Raw genomic sequence first — 15,260 nt, forward strand, 5'->3', positions numbered from 1 at the left:
CAGAGGCAGGTTCAAACCCAGGCAGTCTCACCTCAAAGTCTGTGCTTTTTACTTCCAAGGTACATAGCACCCTAAATGTAGAAAGGCTGTAACCCTCAGAGGTACAGCCCACCCCCAAAATTCTTGCCCCAGCATGGGGCAGATTGCTAAAATAGGACAGCTATAAGCAGTGAGGGTGGGAGTGACCCTTAAGGACACCCTGAGGCATATGAGGCATAGCTTCAAAAAGAGATCCTGAACAGAGCAGCCCTGGGAAACAGCCACGCAGACACACCAGCCTGGCACGTCAGCAAAGCAGCAGCCGACTTTGAGCTGGGCTGCCTATTACCCTCACAGTCCACATGGTGACAAGCTTCGCAAATACCGGCCAGAGCCATGGGACTAAAGAAGAATCCTCATGTGTGCACAGCTTGGAAAGGACACACACACAGAGAAAGAATAGTCATCCATAGGAGCACCATCTTTAAATAGAAAAGATAGCCTGAAATACACCCTGAGCTCGCGGGTGCTCACACACACAGACACACACGGCCAGGGCCAGAGGAGTGACTGAACAAATGCCTCAGCTGTGCTGGTGGCAACGGGAGGAAATCTAGTGCCCTGGCAGCTCCTGACTTTCAGTTCCTATTTAAAATGTCTGAATTGGGAGCATCGACAAGCTCCCAAATTAGCTTTTTAAATAGAAGCTGAGAGTTAAAGGAAAAGCGGCCGTGTCATGGGGGAAAAGCAAGTGAAAATCCCGGCCAGGCTGGGACCAGAGGCAGAGGGGGAAGGTGAGGACAGGCAGTGCTGGAAAGATGCAATAGATGACTGGGGACTGGTAGGAGGGACAGCATCTCCTGGGCAGTAGGGCTACTCCAGCTGCCTGAGCCAAGGGGCCTCCTTTCTCCCCATTGCTTGCTCTCATTTTGCAGATCACCTGGTTGTAGGAAGGGCTGGTAAACAAAACTCACACTGGCCTAGACTAGAAATCCCAGTCTTTCCTATTTTCCCTAGATGGTTAAGACAGAAAGGAGAGAATAGTCTACAGCTACCACACTTAAGCAATGAGTTACGAGCTTATGAGGAAAGAGGAGGCAGGTGTCTGGACCAGTGTCTGGTCTTCAAACGGAGCTTACGAGTCTCAGGAGGCCACAACTGTCCCGTTAGTTGACTTTCTGAGGAGAAAAGATGTCCCCAACTGTCTCCGGAGGCCTCCAAACAGTGAGGAAGACTCAACCCCTGAGCTGCCCCCAAGATGCTAAACAACAGAGAGAATGTACAGGAGTTCAAACCTGGGCAGAAAAAAAATATGGGTTTCACTTTCCCGACCTGAATATGGGACGGAGGACTGAAGGAAAGTGCCCCTGCCTCCTGAGTAGTGACCACCCAGGACCCGAGGCACTGTCTCCCCGGGGTCAGAGGAACTGAGGTGTGCAGTTGCCAGAAAATTAGCCCTTCCCCAGAGGGAAGGGAGGAGGGAGGTGGGAGCAGCGCCAGGGCCTTCCCTGAATTCTTCCCCTGTCTGCCAGGGAGTGGCAGTGTTGTTAATCATTATTACTGTATGCAAATCCCACACAGCTCCGGGACTCCTGGCAAACGCTAATGGAGCCCACGCCCACCTCCTGAAGGGCCAATTGTGTACCTTTTAAACTGACAGACTGAAGGGGGCTCCGGAAAAAGTGAGAGTGAGTGAATGAGGGACTCCAAGGTGCCAGGGGCCCACAAGGGCCCAGACCACAATTACCGACTCCCACTCCTTCATCTGGAAGAGGGCTAGGGGTTCTCACAAGCCAGAAGCCCCGTTCCGGATTCAGGGAGGTCGTTTTCCAGCCCTGGGTCTACAGTTGTCCTAGGGTCTAGAACACCCTCGCAGTCTAGAACACCCCCGCGGTCACAACGCACTTTGCGTTCCTCTGCCTCGGCACCCACCTCTCCACACCCAGAAATGTGATCTCTCAAGCCAAGCGTTCCCCGTCCCTGCTGGGGCACCGAGCTGCCTCGCTTCCGGAGCGCCAGGCCGAGATCAGGGGTTCCGGGCACCGAGGCTGGAGACACCGGGAAAGCCGGAGCCGCGGGTCCGCCCAGCGTCTGGGACTGCGCCCTCTGCGCGCCGCCGCCCTGAGGGTGGGAATCTGGGCCGGACACCTGGCCCTGTGGGCCCATGCTGACCTTCCCACTCCCCATCCTGGGTCGACGAGGCACGGGGCAGTGGGGACCCATGGGCTTCATGGAGGGACTGAGGAGCTGGGCGGGCTCCCGTTGGAAGGGACCGGCTCGGGTGAGAGTTCACGCTCTCAAGTCCAGACTCTCGGTCTGGGTAGTGGGTAGACGTGGCGGAATAGGAGGGCGAATCTCGACCTTCCGATGGTGTCTTCGCCCTCCGAGAGGAGAGCGGCTCATACGTGGGGTTAGAGGCAGTGTGTCCCCTGGGTACCTCTTCAGCCTCTGCACTCGGAGCTGAGAGCCCGGGGCCAGCCGCGAAGCTTGCGCGGTAGGGGGCCCCACCTTGCCAGGTGGCCGGGCTTGGTCTCAAGCAGATGCTGCTGCCCTGTGGACAGTCAGCGAGAAATAGACACACAGCTAGGTGCACACACACCCCACGCGCGCACACGCCGGCGCTCCCTGCCACCTCTCCGTGGGTCCCCAGCCACACACGCCCCCGAACTTACGCTCACGCCGTACTCGCCGCTCCTCCCCACCCCCAAACCCAGCTCACCTTGCCACACTCACCCCCGTGCCCACCCTCGCTGGCACACGCGCTCACACCCGCGTCGGTACACTCCGCCACCTCCAGGCACACCCTAGGATTCCTCCACTCGCCCGGGGAGACGCACCAGGCTCTGCCTCGTTTCCCCACCCCCCGCTCACGCGCGCGCCCCTCTCCACACACACAGACACACACACACGCACTCACACTCTTACACACCCTCGCGCGCGGAGTCACTCCCCCTCGCACGCCCTCGCCCTGGGCACCCTCCCGCGGCGAGACTCCGGGTCCTCCTCCTCTCTCCCTCCGCTGCCTGGCGGCTCGGCTCTCTCCGGCCCGGCGCTCTCCGGCCCGGCCTGGGGCCGCAGGGCCCGCGGGGATCGGAAGAGAGCCGAGGGCGCAGCCTTGCCGCCTCCCCCGGACTCTCCTCTCCTCCCCGCCCCGCCTGCGCCGCGCCCCCACCACCTCCCCCCTCGGGAAAGGGACCTCGAGAGAGGCAGCCCGTGGCCGGCCGGGCTCCGCTCGGCGCGGCGCCGGCAGCGGCGGGGGCAGGGAGCGAGCGAGGGAGCCCGCGAGCCCGCGAGCGGAGCGGCGAGGCGGGGAGGGGACGCACTGCCGAGCCGGGGCTGGAGCGGCGGAGGCTGCGGCAGCGGCGGCGGCGGCAGTGGCGGCGGCAGTGGCGGCGGCAGTGGCGGCGGCAGTGGCGGCGGCAGTGGCGGCGGGGGAGGGAGGGCCCCACGGACGGACGGACGCACGAACCGACCGAGCGAGGGAGGCAGCGAGCGAGACTTCGCTGGCGAGGAGGAGCCGCGCAAGCGGCGGCTGCTGGGCGCTTCCCCGCGCTGCTGGGCGCTCGGCGCCTCCGCGGCCCCCGGCTCCCGGCTGCAGCTTCCTCGCGCGCGCGGGGCGCCGGGCGCGGGGCCCGGGCTGGCTTCGCGGAAGGTAAGAGGGACGCGACCGAGCCTTCTGGAGCCAGGAAGTGCGAGGAGCGCTGCTCCCACGCCTGTTGCTCCGGCTGCCCACGCGGCACCCTCCCACTCCCGCGCCCGGGTGGGTGGGCGCTGGGGCGCCGGAAGGATTGGGGGTGGGGCCCGTGCCGTGGGGGAGCAGGCAGCCGGCCCGGGGGCGTCGGTTCCCTCGTGCTATGGAGCCACCTCCGGGCAGCCAGGCGCTGGGGTTCGGGGGTGGGGTGTGAACCTCTGCCCTCTTTCCATTGGCCTGTCTTCCCTCGGCGGGTGCCAGAGACAGGTGGCGAAGGCTTGCTCCGTCCCCGCTCTTGGTGAGGGGAGAAGGAGAGAAATGGCTGAAAGTGGAAACCGGGAGCGGTTTGGGGCGCTTCGCAAAGTTCTCCAGCCCGGCGAGCCGGCGGTGTGTCTACCAGAGGCTGGGGGCCAGTCCGTCTGGTCCTGCCCGACGCCGCTTCCACCCCGCGAGCTCTGGGAAAGGTCTCTACGTGACGCCAAGGGCCGTCGAGGCCCGGGGAAGGGGGATCGAAAGACTCACTTTGCGAGGTGTTTACATTGGAGGTGGGGGACGGGAAGGGACTGGGCAAAGTTACCTGGACTCAACTAAATTCCTGCGCTTGCTTAGTGTCGACATTTGAATACGATCCAAGATGTTCTGCTTTTATCCCGGGCAGCCCTGATATGTCAGCAACAGGCTGAGGTTCCAGACCTGAAATCGCACAGCAAGAAAAAGGGTCCGTGTATTTCTTAAGAGAGAGCGTCTGAACTTTCTCGGGGTCCTAGGCACAATGCGATGTTTGTAAGACCAGGCATGCGTTGCTGTATTTTGCATGAATGTACGTGATGGTTAAATGTATGCCTTGTTTACCTTACTTCGAGGGAGCCTGTATGTTTACTGTCTGTAGAAAGGGCTCCTGGGTGTGCACGAATTCAATACAAAGCATGTGTACATTTCCCCATGTGGACCTGTTGGCCCACAGGAAGGGAATTGATGTGTTTATTTTTTCCTTGTCTCTACTTGAATGCAACAAAATGCAAGTATACAAGGGACCCCTCTCCCCCACCCCCAGAGAAAGGGGTTGGTAGCTTGTTCCCTTTTGCTCTTAAGGAGGCTGGAGAAAAAGAGTTCAGGAAAGTGCCCTGGCTAGCCTAGGAGTGGCACTGTTGGAGAAGAGGATCTGTGCGTGTGTCCCAAGCCTGTCCCCCAAGGATCCCCAGCTTGTTTCACCTTGTCAGTTTCATGCTTTGCCTACCAAAATCCTGTGAACACAGGAGAAGCCCTCTGGGTCATGGGCACCTTCCGCTGCCCCCAGACCAGCCCTATTCTGAGCTAAGGGATGTGATGTGAGATTGTGGAAAGTAACTTTCCAGATGCTCTCCACTGAGGTCACTGAAGGACAGACCTTGGTGACATGACTTTTTTTGCTGCCTTATGCCTGTACTCAGCTAGGTGTCAAACCCCAGGACAGGCTGTCTGGTCACTCCGCCCACTTTTGGCCTTTTACCTCCAAAACAGAAGCTGTTTAATGGAGTAACTGACTTTTTACAGCAGGGGAAAATGTTTTCCTTTGCCAGGATTTGTCACCTTTTTCATTTCAGAGCTTACCTGTTTTGAATGTCTCTTTTCCAGCCTGCCCCCACCCCCTATCTTTCCCACTGTCAAACTCTTCTGCCAAAAACAAAAATAGCTTCAGATTTTTCATTTGTAAGGCGTCCACGTCCTAGTAAAACCTTGGCATTTGAGGCATGTGCAGTGCCATTGGCTGGAAATGGGGCCGCACTGTTGTGCCTGTTGCAGGAATTCATACCCAGGCCAGCTCCGGAAGGTGTTGGTTCCTGTCAAGGTGCGAACCCTGCTGTATAAGCCATGGAGAAGGCCTACTTGAGTGGGTCATTCCTGCAGGGTTGTGGGGTGGATATGGCCAGTGTAGCCTTGGGTATGTTGTCTGGTGGGACACTTGTCCTCCCCTTTCACCCTCCAACCCCCACACACAGAGAAAGTAACAATGGGGTAATTGCTCCTTTTTTGGTATGTTTTACCAGGGGGACAGCGGCTGAGCCTCTGGAGGCAGGCAGGTGCTTGCTTGGCCTTCTTTAGGAAGATTGCCCTGGATTCATGCATCGGGTAAACATTTGGCCTTGGGACTGGAAGCTTTTATGGTCTCAAGATAGGGAGGGGTTAATTTTTCCTTCTCCTGAGCTCTCAATTATTCATCTGAAAGCAGTTTGTACAACACTACCGGTTTTTGGAGATTGGCTTAGGGTAGAGAGGAGAAGGTGATGAGACTCAGCTTGGCAGGGGCAGGTATTAAAACTTGGGAATCCGGGTAGAGCAGGACTAGGAGAATGAAAGGGGAAGGGCATCACCCTCTCAGGGGGCAGAACTCTGTGTCTGGCCACACAGGGTTCCACAGGGTGCCTGTAATTCAGTGGTCTCTTACTTTTTGCCTCTTGAACCCCCTCAAGATTCTGCCTCTCTGAGCTTTATTCTGGGATGAAACAGGATGTTAAAGATCAAAGGTCCAGGGCTGAGAGTCTGGGAACTTGGTCTCCTTTACTCTCTAGGAAGGTGGCCAAGGGTCTGTGGGTAGACCAGGCCTTGAATTGCCCCTGGGTAGCAAGTGACACAGGTTATGTGCCCTGTGCAGAGCACCAACCTCAGCAGGAATTCCCAGAACTCCCTTTGCTACCTTGAGGCTCAGGCTAACTCCATCCTCACAGCAACAAGCCCAGATGCTCTACTTCCTTCTTTGCATGGGTGACTGTCATTAAGAGGTCTCAATGAGAACTAAGTTACAGACTTGATGTCCTGGATCCAGTGGAATCAGGGATCATTTGAGCCAAATGGTCTTTTGTCACGTTTCTGTCCAATTCTCAATTTACAGAGGAGGACTCTGAGGCCCAGAGGGTGATCATGGCTTGCTTTCACAAATTGAGGGTGGGATTGAAACTGGAATTGCAAGGCCTCATGAGCCCTTGCTCATTGCTGCCTGGGGAAGATAGGGAAAGGAGTCTCTGCATCTTGCTGTCTTCTGTTGGGAATATCAGTATTGGGCAACACCTAGATCAGGAAAGCCAGTTGGCAGTGAGGTGATCAATGGTCTATTTGAAAATTGTCAGCTCCTATATATACATAGAACTTAGCCACTTTGAAGGAGACTTCTGAACTTCCCTCTCCTTACCTGTAAGCTTTGGGCAGAAAAGCCTCTATCATAGGATTTTAGTGGGAATAAATTAAATATTGTGTGTAAAAGTGTCTCAGACAGTGTCCAGAGCATTGTCGGTGCTTAATAAATGTAACCAACTCTGAATTGGAATCACCTGTGAACAGAGTTGAACTTGTGGACTTGCTTCTCAAACATCCCTTGCCCATTAGAAATAAATCCTAGCTAAGTGCATGCTGAGGAACTACTAAGTCTCCTAATCCTAAACAAAGTATAGTTAGAAGGGTAAATTTCTTCTAGAAAGAAATACAATGCAGGATGTGTTCCCGACTCGTCTATCAGTAGCATGTGAATTACCCACTGCCATGCATGAACGACCTCCATTCTTTCCTCAGTTCCTCGGTTCCAGTAATCAGGAGCTCATCAGGCCTGTGCTGTTTTTCTGTTCTGAGCAGTGACACTTACGGGAAATGTCATTGTCATTCCTGTTATCTTCTGTAGCATCTGACTCAACCTCCCTTTATTAGAGAGAGAAGGGCCCTGTGACAATTCCCTTTAGCATGCAGATGGGGAAACTGAGGCAGAGATTGGCTTCTTTAGAAAACTTGACTGAGTCAGAGGCAGATACTTGAATTGGATTCTTTTGATTCAGATCTGTCTTCAGATTTTACTGTCTGTTTGGAGACAGAACGCTCACCCTTGGCAACCCCTGAAATATATTAGCAAGGCATAGAGTAAAGTTAATGGGGAAAAAATGGCACCTATAAAACTGGGGTCCCAGCTCAAGCACCTACTGATGCAGTGCACTATGCTGCCTTCTGGGTTGTGATATGAAAGTGGAGGCATCTCGGCCTTTGCCCAGAAGAGCTTAGTGTGGGATAGGGAAGGTTGGGGAGTGGTCTGGCTGTACTCTTGAACTCCACATTGAGTCTGCCTGGCTTTAATGGCTGCGCCTACTTATTACATCCTTTAGACAATTATTACAACTCCTTATGCTTCATCTTTCTTTTGTAGAAAAAATATGGCCTACAGTGGTGTCTACTCCTCAGGGTTGTTGGTGAGATCTCTTGAGATGCTCAATGTAAGTGTGTGGTACTGTGCCCGGCACACCATCAGCCCTCAGCAGACTGCCTGAGGTGGAATCCCTATTCTGCCGCTTTGGGGTTGTTAGACTGCTATGTCTCAGTAAGCTTTAGCTTTCCTTATCTATGAAATGGGGGACACAACAGACTCTTCTTCCTAGGGTTGCTGTGAGGGTTAAATGAGATAATCTATGGGAGATAGTTAGTGTAATGCCTTGCATAGTGTAAGTGCTCAATTGTTAGTCATTATTAATAATATGTGTATAAAGTATGTGTAATCCTAGCTGTGGGGTGATAGGTGCTAGGGAAGAGGGCAAACAATAAGTCAAGACCCCAGAGGAAGAAGAGAATCTCATAGTGGGGAGAGGAGAAGGCATCACAGAGAGGGTGATGAATAGGTAGGATTCTAATAGGAGGGGTCCAGGGGAAGGATATTCTCATGAGAAGGAAGAGTGGTCCAGAGGCAGACCTCCCCAGGGTCTGTCCATGAACAGGTCTTGGTCTTATTGCTGGAGACTAGGACGGGTACCTGGGCCATTGGGCTGGAGTATGAAGCTAGGATCTATTTGTGGGAATACTGGAATGCCAGGCCAGGAGTTTGGACTTTATTTTGTAGGTCATGGGGTAATCAGAACCTTGCTTTAGGGAGATAACACTGAGCAGAATGGATTTCAGGGGAACAGGAGAAACCGGGTGGGGTGTGAGAATGAGTGACAAGAAGGTCCATGGGAAGGAGGCCCAAGGGACTTTGGGCCTTCATGAGGGCAGTAGGAGCTATTGCCTATTATTTGGCAACTCTTTAGAGAAAAATGGTCAAGGTGACAGCCCTGCGGTTAGGGATGTCATGAAGAAAAGGCGAACAGCAGCTTTTTACAAGGAGGCAGGTTCTGTTTAAACCTGTCCACTTCAGAGGCATCTGAGCAGAAAAGTCCAGTGGCAGCTCAGGAGTTTGAGGGAGGTAGAGATCTGAAAAACCTCGAAGAGTTGGGAGTCAGGAGAAGGTGAAGCAGGTTTATAGGGAGAGATGAAGATCGACTCCCTATACAAGTCTTTGTGTAACAGAAAAAAATTTCCAAGACTCACCTCTTCCTCATTTATTTAAACATAGAATCACAGCAGCTGAATTCTAGAGGGCCCAAATAATTCCGAGTTAGGATTTGTTCTGTGTGATCAGTTTAGGATTAGTGGAGATGAGTGTGTCAACCCCAAACAATTTCCAATTTCTGTTACGTGTGTTTCTGTGTCACCACATGCCTTCCCACAGATGGTATACATTTGGGGACTGCAGAGCGATTTCACTATCATCTTTTAAAAGCCAGATTTGGAAAGGTAAATCTGCTTCCCAAAGCCAAATATAATTCTCCGTGCTATTGCTCCCTCTGTCCACACAGGTAATGGGGAAGTGCTTATGCAGTGTGGTTTAGAGAGGTAAAGGGACAGGGTGGCCCGGCTCTGGAAAAGTCTCTGAGGGTGGAGTGGGGGCCAGGTGAGAGAGGCTGCCATGGGAAGGAGTGTTGTTATATAACCTGAGGGAGCTATGGATGGTGGGCAGATGGAGACGGGAGGAGAGGAATCTAGGGACGGCAGTGAGCGTGGATCGGCTTCCTCTGGGGAGGGAAAGAGACGATGCATCGAAGTCAGTGAACCAAGAAGCCAAGATGCCCTTCACAGAGCAGGGAAAGAGACCCCGCCTGGCCTCACCACCTTTCCCACATCTTTCCATCATGGCTCTGAGGGTCTGAGGGGAAAAATTTGATACTAGGTTGCTAGGGCAAGGAGTAGGGGCTGAGTGTCCCACAGAGTAGCACTTTGTCAGGGAGAGCCTTCTCCATGGGAGTTGGGGAGAGAACCTCACCAATCCTGGTGGTCATCTGCCATCTCAGAGAATATTCTGGGCTTGGGCAGCCCCAGCCGCCTCCTCACCAGGGAGGTGTAGAAAGAATTGTTTACCTGATCTCCCTCATCTACACCCCATTCCTGATTATCCCAGTGGGTGAAAGAGTGAAATAAAAATTAGCATGTTTATCCCACTTTTAAATTCATTTAATAAGAACTCATTTACCCTCTTCCAATTTAAATTGGTAATAACGCCATAACCTTTCAGAGCTGATTATTACCCACATCTTGCCAGATCTTCCTGCTAAAGAGGCCTTCCCTCCAAATGCTTCTGAGCCCTCTTGGAACTTGACGATTTGTTAGGCAGTCAGCAACATCTGGCGATCCTACCCAGCTGAGCTCCGGGAGCTAGGTGTTCTCCCAGTGTCTGGATGGCAAAGAATCAAGTCACCTCTCTGTGGGGGGATTTCAGTTTTATTAATCTGCCCTGGAGACTTTGGCCGTTTCACTCACCAGTGATCCTTTCCTGTGTCCCATTTCTTACCTGCCCGTCGATATGGACTCACCCCTTCTCTCTCTCCCTTCCTGTCTCCCAGGGTTTGCTGAACTAACTCCAAGCTGGTGTGCACAGTGTCCGCGCGGCTGCCGGCCCAAGAGCTGGAGTCACCATGGCAGCCGGAGTTGCGGCCTGGCTGCCTTTTGCCCGGGCTGCGGCCATCGGGTGGATGCCGGTGGCCAACTGCCCCATGCCCCTGGCCCCGGCCGACAAGAACAAGCGGCAGGATGAACTGATCGTCCTCAACGTGAGTGGGCGGAGGTTCCAGACCTGGAGGACCACGCTGGAGCGCTACCCGGACACCCTGCTGGGCAGCACGGAGAAGGAGTTCTTCTTCAACGAGGACACCAAGGAGTACTTCTTCGACCGGGACCCCGAGGTGTTCCGCTGCGTGCTCAACTTCTACCGCACGGGGAAGCTGCACTACCCGCGCTACGAATGCATCTCTGCCTACGACGATGAGCTGGCCTTCTACGGCATCCTCCCTGAGATCATCGGGGACTGCTGCTACGAGGAGTACAAGGACCGTAAGAGGGAGAACGCCGAGCGGCTCATGGACGACAATGACTCGGAGAACAACCAGGAGTCCATGCCCTCGCTCAGCTTCCGCCAGACCATGTGGCGGGCCTTCGAGAACCCCCACACCAGCACGCTGGCCCTGGTCTTCTACTACGTGACTGGCTTCTTCATCGCCGTCTCGGTCATCACCAATGTGGTGGAGACGGTGCCGTGCGGCACGGTCCCGGGCAGCAAGGAGCTGCCGTGCGGGGAGCGCTACTCGGTGGCCTTCTTCTGCCTGGACACGGCGTGCGTCATGATCTTCACCGTGGAGTACCTCCTGCGGCTCTTCGCGGCACCCAGCCGCTACCGCTTCATCCGCAGCGTCATGAGCATCATCGACGTGGTGGCCATCATGCCCTACTATATCGGCCTGGTCATGACCAACAATGAGGACGTGTCCGGCGCCTTCGTCACGCTCCGGGTCTTCCGCGTCTTCAGGATCTTCAAGTTTTCCCGCCACTCCCAGGGCCTGCGGATCCTGGGCTACACACTGAAGAGCTGTGCCTCCGAACTGGGCTTTCTCCTCTTCTCCCTCACCATGGCCATCATCATCTTTGCCACTGTGATGTTTTATGCCGAGAAGGGCTCCTCGGCCAGCAAGTTCACAAGCATCCCTGCCTCATTTTGGTACACCATTGTCACCATGACCACACTGGGGTAAGTCAGCACTGGTGGATGAAACCAGGATGGAGGTTGGAGGACAGCTGGATGGCCTCTGAAGCCTTGATGGTGTCACCATGGGGAGAGGAGGAGGGAGTCCCTTACCCAGGTGGTGGGGGCAGGGGGAGTTGCTGTATGGGAAAGGGAAAGCCCATGAGTAATCTGTTTGGGGGTGGTGGCTTGATGGGAATTGAGTTTTCTTTTTGAGGTGGGGGCATGTGTTTTATAGAACTAAGAAAATTAAGTCACCAATTCTTTTTTCAGCCGTGCCTTGTGTGCGTGTGAAGTCTCGGGGTGAGGTGATGTCTGCATTCCTATGTGCATCTGTGCATATAGGGGCTGCTTGGGGAGAAGGTCAGGGCAGTGGTTGGGGAGGGAGGAGACTGTTGAGAAGTTCGGCGGGTTCAGATGTCCATTAGCAGAAGACACCAAGAGCACTCTTTTTGGATCCTTTCTGCATTTTTTCTTTGTAGTATATTTGCAGGCCATTTTCCCATTTGTCGTGCTTTTCTCCTGTGCTGCCACAGACACTCAAGGGTTCAGTAGCTCTGAGCAGACTTTCTCTAAGTGACTCTGAACCTGGATTTTCCGCAAAGTGAGGCACCTGGTTTATTCTTTCTTTCTAAAGCAGTATCGGTCTTGCTTTCTTAGTCTGAGTCAGTGATTGAATGACCTGGGTGACTGTGAGATGGTCTGAATGGATCATGTGGTCAGACACAGAAGCAGGGACATCAGAAGGAGGGACAGGTGCTCGGGGAGGTCATGGTAATTCTGTCTCTCTGAGGTCCCCTCTCCAGCTGAGGTCACAGAAATGTATCCATGATGCTGGGATGTGAAGCTTTCCATCAGAGGAAGGGAGCTCGGGAAAGAGATTTTAATCTTCACCCTAACAGGATTAGAGCCAGTAGAGATGGCTTTATGGAAACATAGATTTCTTAGGGGTTTCTGCCTCAGCTATTAGAAACCATGGAGCTGAATGCAAAATCCCTCCACAATTCATATACTGGGTCTATATTTGCTTAGGCCAGGAAGCGTTATATTGCTGATGGAGAATTCATGAAGCTTTTTATTTTGTCTTTGACAGTTTGGTTGGTGGTGTCCTGGTGATTTTATTTTATTTTTTTTCCTGGCCAAAACCCGGAGGCAGTAGTGTCGGGTTTTCCATAGTGCTGCATATGCTTATTGGGAATGACTGAGCAGGTGATGAGAACTTTTAAAATGATTACATTTGTCATTCTGCCACACAGGAGAGTGAGGGAATAGCAAGGGGAAGAGCAAGGGTGTCACCATCCATTTGTGAAGGCCACATTTGATTAAGGCATTCCCTTTACTTCTCATCTGTCTGACAGAACCACCCTGCCCCTTCCTCCCACTCCAACACACACACACACACACACACACTTCAAATGGCTGCTCGCCCAGAGTGGGTAAGAATGTTTGGTCATTTGACCTTGTTTCTCTTGGTTCAGGTGGCAGATGTGGGCTTTTTGGCACAGTGGGGTATTTTGGGGATAAAATGGGCTGGAGAAGTTGTGCTGTCAGGAGGTCATCTTTATCCCTTTTAGGCTGACCCTAGCCATCCCTTCACCTTCCTGAAGGGGACCTCACCCGTGGTCAGACACCTCACTTCCACTTCTAGTCAAGCTCCTGATGTGGTTCTGACTGCCCAGTGCCCTCAGATGCCCCTTGATGGGACTCATGACACCAGAGAGATCCTTCAGGATAGCCATGTGGAGGAAAACAGGCATGCTGATAACCACCTGCTCGTTGCTTTTTATTAGTAGTATAACAGCATATGATTGTCTACTATATGTCGACAGTGTACTAAGAACTTTGCATATATTGTCTCTTTAAGTTTTTACAACAGCCCTGCAAGGTTGGAAAAAATTCTATACCCTATGAAGATGCAGAAGTTGAGGCTCAGAGAGATTATATAAACTTCCATAGTCACGTAGCTGATAAGGAGCAGAACTAATTTTCAAATACCAATCTGGCTGCTTCAATGCCCTTTCTCCTTTCACCCTACTACTCATTCCCGTGCCATCAGGTCCCCTAGGTAGAAATCAGACCTTCAGGGTTATTACTTTTTTATTATGGCCTCAGGGTGTGATACTCTCTTCTAGTCATATTGCCAGTCAAGAAAGCATCAGCCCAATGAGTATTATGTGTCAGGCACTGTACCAGACACACGGCGATTTTAAAAATAAAGCATTTCCTTCTGAGCAGTTTAAATACTGCCTAGAAATTAATGGCGATTAATCCATGTTTTAATGCTCTGGGGAAACCGCTGACTTCTTTTATCATTCACCCTGTAGATTAAGGGGCAAGTCCAGCATCAAGGTGGACTATCTTGATCTCATTTTTACTTTCTTGGGAGGGCACTGGTAGATTCTGCTGGAGGGTGAAAGGAAGGGTGCCTGCATTAGGGAGAAGCGTGTTTTCCCTGAATGTGGACCTGGTGGGCTCCCTCACCCCACATCTGACAATGAACAAGTTTGTTTTACCTTCCCAATGCATTTAAATGTCTAGCTTCTGGGAGGAGAAACAAACTGGCAAGAAAGGAAACCTTTAGTAGTGTCTTCCTTAAACTCAGATAAGTAATGAGAAAGCAACCTTTTTCTTTCCCTCTGTCCTGGCTAGTGCAGCTCATTGCTGGGTCAGGCTACTTTGACTTTGACCTGAGTTGGCAGTTGACACCATTACCAGGCTTGTTGCTTGGTTATACATAGCAAGTGCTTGGCAAAATGCTTTTAATGGATGAACCAGTGTGAATGGAGTGACTCTTCCATTTGTTTGACCTGATACTATTCTCAGTCCCTTCTAGACCTACTTGTTCTCTCTAGAAGGTGGATCTGAGATTTGAGCCTGCACAGCCTGAAGCCCCCTCAGATATATGTATTCTGCCCCAGCCCTGGTCCCCCAGGAGGGAGGAGAGCAGCCTTTACTTGGTGTCTGATCTATTCCCTGCGCTGCCCTGCAGTACTGTGGAGATCTTCTTGTCTTTACTGGACGTTTTGCTGACTTGACCCTGGAAACTTTTCCCTCTTCCGTGGCTAGTTTCTGTCCTGACCACATTCATGGTTAATTGTAGCCTTGTTCAACCATTCCAGAAAGTCCATCTTTTTCTTACTCTACATGGCATTTGAGTCCCAAGTGGCCATGGAATACCAAGGACCAATATCTTGCCATCATTCAGTTGCTTCCAACAGCTCCCAGTAGACATCTACCTCTTCCTTTCTCCAGACACTCCCTTCCCTGGTCCTTCCCTGAGTTCCTGTTTCCAGTCCGGAGCGGGACTGTCTCCAGCTCTTCTGCAGGGCAGAGCCGACTGATGCACGGAGAGCTGATACACGGAGTAAAGGCATTCACTCTTCCTGCTCTGGTTGCCCTCTCTGCCTGCTTTCCCAGCACCTCGTTGATGAGTTACTCAGGTGTCCTCCAGGGAGAGATCTCCTGGAACCAATTATTACCGTTTAGTTAATATCTCAGAATACCTTAAGCACACAAGAACAATAACAGCCCAGCTGCTGTCAGGGCTTGAGGATGGCTTTCCTTTGCAGCCTCTTGTGCTATTGGGAAAGACCCTTGATGCTCTGCCCAGGTTTCCCTTGAGCCCCCTGACAGCTGAGTTCCCAAATGCCCCATTTGAGGATTAATTTCCATCCTCATAATTGACGCTATAAATAAAATCAATCCTCAGTTATCTCAGTTAACAGAGGGAAGGGATAACATAGAACTCCCAATTTT

General features: G+C 52.6%; 1 protein-coding gene across 7 annotated transcripts in view; it reads left to right on the top strand.

Annotated features, from left to right (window-relative positions):
• The first annotated feature begins 3,465 nt into the window (after window positions 1-3,465).
• LOC105479197 (potassium voltage-gated channel subfamily D member 3) overlaps window positions 3,466-15,260 on the top strand; it is a 222,958-nt gene continuing 211,163 nt past the window's right edge. For 2 of the 7 annotated variants that reach the window (XM_011737074.3, XM_071093937.1), the window contains exons 1-2: window positions 3,466-3,631; window positions 10,333-11,510. In XM_011737074.3, the coding sequence (XP_011735376.1) occupies window positions 10,405-11,510 (1,106 nt within the window). In that variant the 5' untranslated portion in view covers window positions 3,466-3,631; window positions 10,333-10,404. Of the gene's footprint in view, window positions 3,632-3,856; window positions 4,491-10,332; window positions 11,511-15,260 lie in introns of those variants that run through there. The other 5 variants (XM_011737072.3, XM_011737071.3, XM_011737075.3 and 2 more) reach the window with 5 other exon arrangements.

The sequence above is a fragment of the Macaca nemestrina genome, chromosome 1, assembly GCF_043159975.1.
Source record: "Macaca nemestrina isolate mMacNem1 chromosome 1, mMacNem.hap1, whole genome shotgun sequence".
NCBI lineage: Eukaryota > Metazoa > Chordata > Mammalia > Primates > Cercopithecidae > Macaca > Macaca nemestrina.